Source organism: Marmota marmota, unplaced genomic scaffold (genome assembly GCF_001458135.2).
Source record: "Marmota marmota marmota unplaced genomic scaffold, marMar, whole genome shotgun sequence".
NCBI lineage: Eukaryota > Metazoa > Chordata > Mammalia > Rodentia > Sciuridae > Marmota > Marmota marmota.
The window spans coordinates 3,811,228-3,820,670 of record NW_026000222.1 but is presented as its reverse complement, the minus strand read 5'-3'; the positions used below and the strand labels follow the sequence as shown (position 1 = coordinate 3,820,670).

Here is a 9,443-nt window from a genome sequence, read left to right as displayed (position 1 = left end):
AGATGGTGTCTGGGGGCCCTTTCTAGGCACACGTGGCCCTCAGGATGGGTACAAACCCCCAGGGGCAGCAGCACTCGGACCAGCCTTCAAGTGCTCCTAAGTTCGCCTGCCCAGCCCTGAAGTCCTGAAGAAGCAGTGCCACTGCCAGTCTGAATGGGCAGATGGATGACACAGTGGGTACGTCTCCTCAGAAGCCCACCTGGCCTTTCTGACCCTGGAATCTGTGCCAGAGACACAGCTAACGCCCGGAGTCCTTGGCGGGGGACAGGCAGGCAGAGGGCAGAGCTTCAGATGACCTCAGACCTCCTCCTCGGCCCTGCAGAGCAGGGGCTGTGTCCTTGCACAGATGCTCTGTCCCACCCTGGAGCCCATCAGACCCCTGAGGCCATCCCCACCTGCTGCTCCCATGGGCTGTGTAGGCCAGATTCAGCCCTCAGGGTCTGTGACTCTGGGCTGACAGGTCTCTAGCAAACACAAGAGACCCCGCGAGGCTGGGGGCTGCTCACCTGGGTACAGACGAGATGGAGGGTGGGAGGGAGGCAGTCAGAGCTGGCCTGCCCCAGATAGTGGGTGACCAGGACACGTTCTCCTTTCTGACAGGAGGCCTCTGCCCCCCCACGGAAAAGCAGCAGTCCGCAGCCTGGCGGGCCCTGGGGAGGGCACAGGGTCAGCCTCCTCCGGGTCCAGGGAGGAACACCAGGCTCACCAGGCTGCTTCTCATGCCACGGGGGGTGGAAGACTCTCCGTACCCCTCCCCCATACCTGAGTGTCAACTATCTTCACCCCAGTGCGGTCACCCACTGTCAGCACCCGAGGGTGGGCGGTGAAGTCTGCCCAGCGCCAGGGAGAAGGGTCCCGGAACACAAGGGTCTCAGGGTCTTTGTAGACTTGCTGCAGCCTTGAAGAGATGGGCAAGCTGTTGGGGGGGGGGCGGTCTGGGGGTACCAAGGAGCTAAAGAAAAAAACAGGGATGACCTGGCCTTGGATCAGGGTGGTGGGCCCTGGGTCTGTTTGTTGAGTGCAGTGTTTTTTTGGAAAGGGGAATTACCCATCCTGAGGGGTCCACATACAGACGGCTCCAGAACGGCTGCAGACGGCCAGCTCCCCGGGCAGGTGTGGGCTAAGGGCACAGTAAGATTTAACCTCAGGAAACCCGGCCTTTCCCAGGCTCACCTTGCTAACAGCTGACTCATCCTCACCTGAGACTGATCCCCGTGGCCCCCTTCTCGACCTGCAGCGTCTGCAGCGGGGTTGGCGGCTCCTGCCTGCTGACCTTCCACATGGCACAGTGGTAATCAGAGCGGACGGCCAGCAGAGCTGAGGAGGGGTTGGAGAGGTCAGGCTCAGGGTCAAGCAGTGGTTCGGCCAGGGAGGGAGGTGCCTGAAGGCCTTACTTTCTCCCTGGACGGTGCAGGTCACCACCTGCCGGACAGGTCCACGCAGCTGGATGTACCCAGGGTCCCCAAAGACCCGAGGATTGCCTCCTGAGGTCAGACTGACCTCCTGGAAACCTGAGCCTCGGCTAAGGATCAGTGAGCGGGCACCACAAGCCCCCCAGTTCCTACCCCTCACCGTGGACCATGCCAGGAGCACCTCCTTCACCATTGGGGTGGGTGGCTGACTCTCCCACCCAGCAGAAAGGATACACAGCTTGTCCAGGGCACCTCCCGCAGGGTAGACCAGCTGGCCCACCCGGGCTGTCCTTCCGGGCACCCAGGCCAAGGCACCCCCAGTGAAGGCATCGTCTAAGAGCAGCTGCTCCCAGCGCAGGGCCAGCTCCTCATGCAGCAGCTTGCCCAGGAGGCTGGACACTGACTTGTTAAGCACTGGGCCCCCGAGGATGGAGAAGCGACGCTGCCGGTGGCTGATCCATGCCCAGGGACACCTAGGGATGGCAGAGGATCACGATGGGGCAGAGGAGGAGGAGGAATGGGCACTCGAGGTAGGTCAGGTGCAGAGTACACAGTTCTACCTAGAATGTCTTTTTTTTTTTTTGGAAACCACCCACCCTGTTCCCCCAACCAAGATGCAGTCCCGTGGCCCAACCTGGGTGAGCACTTCATTGCTGTACAGTGACTGGCTCACAGGTGGGCGTGAGACCCTGGCCAAGTCACCAAAGTCCTTCTGGTGCCTCGGGAAGGACACTGACTCTTTGGACTCATGAGCCATCATGGTGCCACTTGAAAACAGTCTTTCTAGGGATTAAGTCAGGCAGAGGGCAGCAGGTAAGACGATACAGAGACCAGCCCATCAACCCTGAACACCTGGGCACAGGCATGCCTGAGGCCCATGGACCTGAACCCCCTTTCCGTCAGGCTAGCTGGAGCCGGAGTGCATGGGCAGGGGAAGAACTGTGAGGGAAACTGCGCCTTCCACAGGCCCGTCACCAGCTAGGCTACCCAGCAAGCTTTCTCACTAGCCACTTGCCCCCAGGGCTGGTGTCCACCAAGGTCCTGGAGCAGCCTCTTCACAGTGACCACTGTCATCTTCTTGGAGCGGCTCTGCACGGAAAGGCCTTGTCAAGCTCACACACCTGGGGATCCAGAGTGAGGGGGGGTAGGGTGCCCTTCCCAGGCTGGCGGGGTTACTCACACGGGTACCCTCCAGTTTGAAATTCTCCAGCATCAGCTTCCCCAGGGGTGCAAAGGCTATGTCCCCATGATCCCACAGGAACCGGCTGAGCTGGGGAAGGAAGCACCAGGTCACGACGCACAGCCCCCTGCCATGAAGCACCACCTGCTGGGGGACACTCACCTGTTCAGTCACATCCAGTACGACCTGAGGCTGCCTCCGGTAGTGGCGACCTCCTCGGAAAAGGAGGTCCTGGGCAGTCACACCAGGGTCCCAGGAGTCTGAGGAAGAAGAGAGGTAGGGCGCCAAGGTGGGCCAGGTGATGGAGGTCACCAAAGGCCCCAGGGATGCAGACCAGTGAGGGCCGTGGAGGGTCTGGGCACGAAGAGGTGGGGCTGAGCAGCGACAAGAAGGGCAGCTGAGGAGGACCAGAAGAAGGGCCTTACCAGGACCAGGAGGCATCAGGGGCAGGGGCCCAGGTGCCAACGGCTCCCACAGCAGGTCCTTGGCCAGGCGAGGGATGGCATTCTGGAGGGAACACACCACAGTGGCACATAAGTGTACACCCTGGGCCAGCACCGTGCAGGCTCCTGTCTCACAACTCATCCAGTCTCCACCACAGCCCCACAAAGGTGGCACAAGTGTCGTCATTCTCCTGATGTGGAAACTGAGGCACAGAGTGACTGTCATTTGCCCTCGGTGACAGAGCTGGTATACAGAAGAGCTGGGATCGAAACCTGGCAGACTGACTCCAGAGTTCCCTTCTGATCTCCTCCGGCACTGGCTCTCAAGGAAGTCCCCTGCAGCATTGCCGGCTGACCCCACCCCACTGCTTCCCGCTTCCAGGTCACAGTGCTCACTCTGGGAGTAAGCATCAGCAGCCCCACCGTTCCTCTTTTTTTATTAGCAAAAACAGCAGCACTAGGCGCCCGCATGCCACACCTGCTGCCACTCGGCTGGCCTGCCAGACCCGCCTGCTCAAAGCCCCTCCTGGACTGTCCCACCTGCCTGCCTCGCTCTCTCACCTACTTGTCTCTGCCTGGCATGGCCTTCCGGAGGCACCTGCAGAAATGCGGGGAGATCTCCCCCTCCCACACTTTAGCATCCCTTTGGTTTTGCTCAGAGCTGTGCTCACACTTTGTGGTCATCCTATCCACTGCTCTTCTCACTTGGAGACACTCACTCAGCCGGACCCTCAGTTCCGTGAGGGCGGGATGGTCTGACTTAGTCACACTGTGCTCCTAAGGCTTAAAGACAGCTACCCCACTCGAGCTGTGCCAATAGGTATGAATACTAATGTGAGGACCAAGTGAAGGGGCCCACCCACAGCTGTCAGCACCCTACTTCCATCCTCACCTTGGCATCGTGGGGCTGGGACTCTGGCAGCGTCAGAACATCTCTCCAGCTGCACATGAAGGACAGGTCAGGGGCATCATTCATACCAAGGGGACCAGCCATAAACAATGAGGGACACAGGGATCTGGGGAAATCCATCCTGCAAAAAACGAGCACCACGTCACACCCACCTTCTCCAGAAAAGGCTTCCAGGATTCCTGGGGAGAGCAAAAGTACCCTCAAGGAATGCACTTTCTTTGAGGAAGCAGATAAGGAAGGCCATAGGAAAACCACCTGCCTTCTACAAGGAAGCGGGTAGTGACAGGCAAGGAGTGACCTGGGTACAGTAACCTGAGGAGTGAGACAGTCAGGTGCACACCTGGGAAGAGGGCTGCAGGTATGAACACCAGCAAGCATGAAAGCCCTGGAGCAGGAAAGTAAGAAACAGAAAATGCACCAGGAGGAGAGTGGAGAAGGATGAAGATAGGAGGGGTGGGGTCTGCTTCCGCCACAGCCCTTATGGACTATAACCAGACATCTGTAGACGATACTCCCCAAACTAAGCTCCAGTACTCCCAAACCAGGACTGAGAATCACTCTTTTGTCTTCCCACTGTTAAGCACAGTGCATCTCAGAAAACGCAGTGTCTAACAGAGAAGTGTACATCAAGGGGATTTGATAATCACAGTCCTCTGTAAGTATCAGTAGCCCCATCATTCCTCTTTTTTTATTAGCAAAAATAGCAGCACTAAGTGCCAGCATGTTAGACACTGAGCTAAGTGTGTTATTCTCCTATTGCCCCTACTGTGGAATTCAGCAAACCAAGGATCAGGGACAAGCATCCACAAGCAAACTCTAGCAACAGAATCTGAGTAAGCAAACATCTCTCCCTGTAGAACCCCTGATGCATTTTATCAGTTTATTCTGTAGCTTCTGGACATGCATGGACCTCAGCACTGTGCAGAGCTGTCACATTGTTGCAGTAACTGTCAAGGAAAGAATTCGCGATCCTCAGGTCCCACTGCAGCTTATCTGTGTGCTCATCTCCTTTGCGGGCTATGAGGGCTCTTCAGAGATGGGGCGGTATCTGACCCATTCCTGAGTCCCTAGCCTGGCTGCTATCATTTTCCTTTATCTATGGGGGTGGGACAGATGAGCCGGTGGAACGCACAAGGAAGGGATCAGTGAGTCCTTGTGCAGAACAGCCTAGGGGAGTGGCAGAATTCTTCCCAATAAATGGGAAGACACACTAGAAAGGTCCCCGGTGAACTGTGGTGCCCGGGCTCCTTCCACACTGACCTCTCACCATGCTGCTTCTCACCATAGGGCCTCTGCACAAACTCTGGGCTTAAGAGAAGACCCCGGACCCTCCCTCTGCCCCTACAAAGTCCTTCAGCCTCCAAGGTAGGGAGGCCTCTGGCAGCTCCCCAGCTGCCGTCCTGCCAGAGCGCGGGTGGCCACCCGAGACAAGGTGTCGGGCGCCGGTGGAAGGCCCCCTACAGCCCGCCCAGGGCAGCACTGGGCACGCGCGAGCACGTGCGTACCCAGGGCGAGCGCATCAGGGCGGAGCCGCAGAGCCCGAAACGGGGCGCGCACTTACGCGGCCGCCTGTCTGGGAAGGTGACCCGCGCGACTCCCGCCGGACTCTCGAGCGAGAAAGCGGAGCCCCGGCGCCGTAGCCCACAGAGGGACCGCTCCGCCGCAGCAGCCTACCGCTTTCCGCGTCGGCAGGAAGTGCTCCCTGAGACAGGAAGTCCCGCCCCCGCGCGTCCTCGAGCGCCGCCTGCCGGGCAGAGGGTAGACGCGCGTGAAGGCAGCAGTGAGCGGTAGAATGAAGTACCTGTCCCCGCGCTGGCGGCCGAGTTGACTTGGATTCGAATCCCAGCTCGGCTTCACCAGCTTTCTATCGCATAGGTGGTTGTGAGGGTTAACGTGATTCAGCAAACCCTGAGCACGCACTCTGAGCCAGGCACTGCACTGTCAGTGGGCACCCTGCTGACTGTCCTTAAGCCCTAGAAGCTGGCTTTACCAATGGAGGGAGGAAGAGATGCTCCGGGAGTAGGCGACGCTGTGCCAGGGGCATCCCGGCAGGGGGCGCTTCAGACAGCGGGTCTCAAACGTGAGCGTCAGCACCTGGGAGGTTGCCAGGTGATGCTGACGCTGTTTGAGGGCCAGGCTTTGAGAATCGGTGTCCAATCACAGAGCCACTTGCAGCGCCAGTTTACACGGTGTCTTAAGTAGGTCTGGAATGTGGCACTGTAGTTTGCATTTCTAGAAAGTTCCCAAGTGAGGCTGATAGTGCTGGTCCAGGTACCACAGTTTGAGAACCACCGCTTTGAAGGATCAACTTGCAGATTCTCAGCTTCCATCTATACGGGTTCTATCAGGGAGTTCCTTGGAGTCAGATGGTCCTTTCCCATCTTCCCTTTCCCAGTCGCTGTATTCCCTTCATGGAGCATTGTTCGAGGATGAGCACTGCACAAGAGTTCTTCTCAACAGCAGACCTCCAACAGGGGGTATTAAGTAAACAAGTTCAGCAGCAAGTAAGGACAGAAGGGTGCAGGAGGCGGGCTTTGGGGCCTGACGACATTATTTCTTCATCTGAGCGTGGCTGGTTGTGTTCAGTCTGTGAAGATTCACTAATAATCTGTGTACTTTTCTATAGGTATGTTATAGTTCCATAAAAAGTCTTTTTGAAAGAGAAAAGGCCATGATGCCTTATCAAGATTTTGAACATGGTCAGGCCATGGCCTTCTTAGTTATCTAAGAAACAGATAATGCTTCATAAATATTGAATTGATAAGAGAATGAAATGAAAGGGTCGTTCAGGAAAAATAAAAAAAGAAATTTATTTAGATTGAACAAAATGAAGTCAGGCTGTTTCCAATAGGAAGTCTGATTTATCTGTCTTTTGACACTGAGATGGGCTTTCCAAATAAGTCACCTGGGCGTGAATATTTCATAAATGGGATGAGCTTATACATCTCTATGGTTTTGAGGAAATATAAAGGATGATTTTAACAGTAAATCATGAATTACAGCTTTTGTAACTATTTCAATTTGTGATTAAAAATTGGGGCTACACAGGTTTTCAGAATTATTTTAGGGAGTATGTATGCAAAATAACTGAAGACCAGTTAGATCAGTTTCCTACTACAGCTGTACCAAGTTGCCACAGCCCTAACAGCTTAAGACAGCATGGTATGTTACAGATCTGGAGGTCAGAGGTCCAACACACATCTCACGGGCTAAGTCAAGGTGTCCGCAGGTCCATGTGCCTACTGAAGCTCTAAGGGAAGGAGCCATGGTCTTGCCTTCTCCAGCCTCCGGAAGCCACCTGCATTCCTTGACTCAGTCCCCTTTCATCCTCAAAGTCAGTGTGGCCTCTTGACTCTTTCTCATGACTCTTTAGCTCCCTGTTGCCCATTTAAGGACTCCATTGATCATGTCCAGATAATCCAAGATAATCCCCTATTTTAAAGTCAGCTAATTTGCCCCTTGCCAAAAAACATATATTAGCAGGTTCTTAGGATTAGGATGTGGACAATCTGTGTGTCCAATTGCATTCCCTCCTTTCTTCCTTTCTCTGGGTTTTAACCAGTTTCTCTTCACTAACATATTTACCATGCAGTGAAGTGCACTTACGCGGCCACCTCGGGTGCCTGTCTGGGAAGGTGACCCGCGCGACTCCCGCTGGACTCCTGAGCGAGAAAGCTGTAGCCCACAGAGGGACCGCTCCGCCGCAGCAGCCCACCGCTTTCCGCGTTCCTTGAGTCTCTACACAGGTATAAACCCATGTGATCACCTCCTGGATCAAGAGAGCATGGTCACTTAAGAATATCCCCTGGAGCTGCTGACCATCAATCCCTCTTTCACAGAGTAACCACGATTGTGACTTTTATCACAATTTTGCCATTTCAAGAACTTTACAGAGTTGGAATCATAACAGTTTTGTGCATGCAGCAGTACTTTCTTTTTAAGTAACTGTAATTGCGGTTCACTTGATGCTGTGGCTATATCCTTGTGGCTTTGAAATTTACGTTTTTTTCTCTTTCCCAATGTTATTTTCCCTAAACTTCTCTTCCCTGATCTTCTTTTCCCTGAACTTCTTTCTGAACTCTCCTCCTTATTCTCATTTTCTCTGAATCACCTCTATAAAACCCCGTTCCTGCTGTTGGGGAAAATCACAGGAGTCCCCTGTGTTTCTCCTTTGCTGGCAAAGCAATAAACCTTTTCCTTAAGACCTCGTCTTCATTATTGGGTTGGCCTTGAGGAGGAGGACCGAATTTTCAGTTATTAATCCTCCATTGAATGACTGTCACCATTCGTTCAGCCACCCTCCTTAGGTAGGCATTTGGGAGGTAACTGGGTTTGGCAATTCCGCTCAAGTCTTTGTAGATGCGCGCAGTCATTTCTGAACACCTACTGTACTGTCTGATCAGCCCCAAGCCTTATTCCACTCTCTGGGTGACTTGCCCCACACAATGGAATTGTTCTTGCTGATGCCCATCTTTGAAATGTGTGGGAGGAGAAGACTCCTCAGCCAGCCACACCCACTCTTCTGAAGTCAGAAGTTCCTGTTTCACCAACTCTTCTCTTATGTCTTCAGTGTCCACAGTGTCACATCCTGATGGGCGTTTTCAGAATCTGTAGTTCAAGCTACAGCAGCAGCCACAGCAGCCACCACAGATCTTCCACACACTGAGCTGGGGTCACGCTCTCCCAGTAACTGGCTGCTGTAGGAGTCAGAGTGATGGGGCAGCCCACCTAAGCAACTGTGTCTCACATCATAGCAGGCCTTACGTAAACTGTCCTCATCCCTGGCTTCATCTTTACTTTTCTTGTCTCCCGCTCGCCCCTCACCTTAAAGCACTACAACTCAGAATCCCTTCTAGGGAAAGTCAAGGGGCCAAAGGGCAAGTATTTGGCCAGTAAATAATTTTGTTTAGATTCATAAAGGCCTACAGGTTCCTTTTAAAGTGGATGGCAATGATTCCGTGGGGCTGCTCAATAACGACACCTGCAGGCTCAGGGGCTGTGGGGGGCCATGATTTGGGGCTGTTCTGGGAAAGGAGCTGAAGTGTGAAACTGGACGAGAAGCCCACAGACCCTCTCGGTTGGTTTCCCATCCTCCAGGCCCACTCAAAGCTGGAGACGCTGATGGAGTGGGCCCCACCCTCACCCGACCTGGCACAACGCCCACCACCCGCAGGCGTGGGACGTTGGGCTTCAAGCCTCCTTCGCCTCGGGCCAAGGAGATCAGGGAGGCTGGCTTTCCCATTGGCCACGCTGTACCCCTCCCCCCAGATCCGCGGGCTCTCATTGGCCAGGGCTACACGGGGGCGGAGCTCCAGACGCTGTCAGCCACGTGTTCCCACGTGAATCGGCCCGCGTGTGAAAGAGCGCGCTTGGCGCTAGATCGGGTCCGCTGCTTCTCGTGTCCAGGCATGGCGTCGTCGGCCAGCGCGGCCTCTGACGACGGCGGTCGCAAGAAGCCCCGCCTGGCGGCCTCGCTGCAGATCAGCCCCGGGCCCAGT

General features: G+C 55.1%; 2 protein-coding genes across 2 annotated transcripts in view; one reads left to right on the top strand and one right to left on the bottom strand.

Moving 5' to 3' along the window:
- Taf1c (TATA-box binding protein associated factor, RNA polymerase I subunit C) overlaps positions 1-5,662 on the bottom strand; it is an 8,011-nt gene extending 2,349 nt beyond the window's left edge. Inside the window, exons 1-12 of the mRNA XM_048792408.1 lie at positions 5,507-5,662; positions 3,928-4,066; positions 3,018-3,099; positions 2,755-2,852; positions 2,593-2,682; positions 2,428-2,501; positions 1,647-1,885; positions 1,395-1,511; positions 1,200-1,317; positions 1,049-1,120; positions 763-898; positions 467-650 (exon numbers count right to left, since the gene is read on the bottom strand). Of these exons, the coding sequence (XP_048648365.1) occupies positions 467-650; positions 763-898; positions 1,049-1,120; positions 1,200-1,317; positions 1,395-1,511; positions 1,647-1,885; positions 2,428-2,501; positions 2,593-2,682; positions 2,755-2,852; positions 3,018-3,099; positions 3,928-4,065 (1,348 nt within the window). The 5' untranslated portion in view covers position 4,066; positions 5,507-5,662. The remainder of the gene's footprint in view (positions 1-466; positions 651-762; positions 899-1,048; positions 1,121-1,199; positions 1,318-1,394; positions 1,512-1,646; positions 1,886-2,427; positions 2,502-2,592; positions 2,683-2,754; positions 2,853-3,017; positions 3,100-3,927; positions 4,067-5,506) is intronic.
- Positions 5,663-9,353: 3,691 nt separating this feature from the next.
- Positions 9,354-9,443, top strand: part of Adad2 (adenosine deaminase domain containing 2) — a 4,484-nt gene continuing 4,394 nt past the window's right edge. The window contains exon 1 of the mRNA XM_048792547.1: positions 9,354-9,443. This exon is cut by the window's right edge and continues 301 nt beyond it. Within this exon, the coding sequence (XP_048648504.1) occupies positions 9,354-9,443 (90 nt within the window).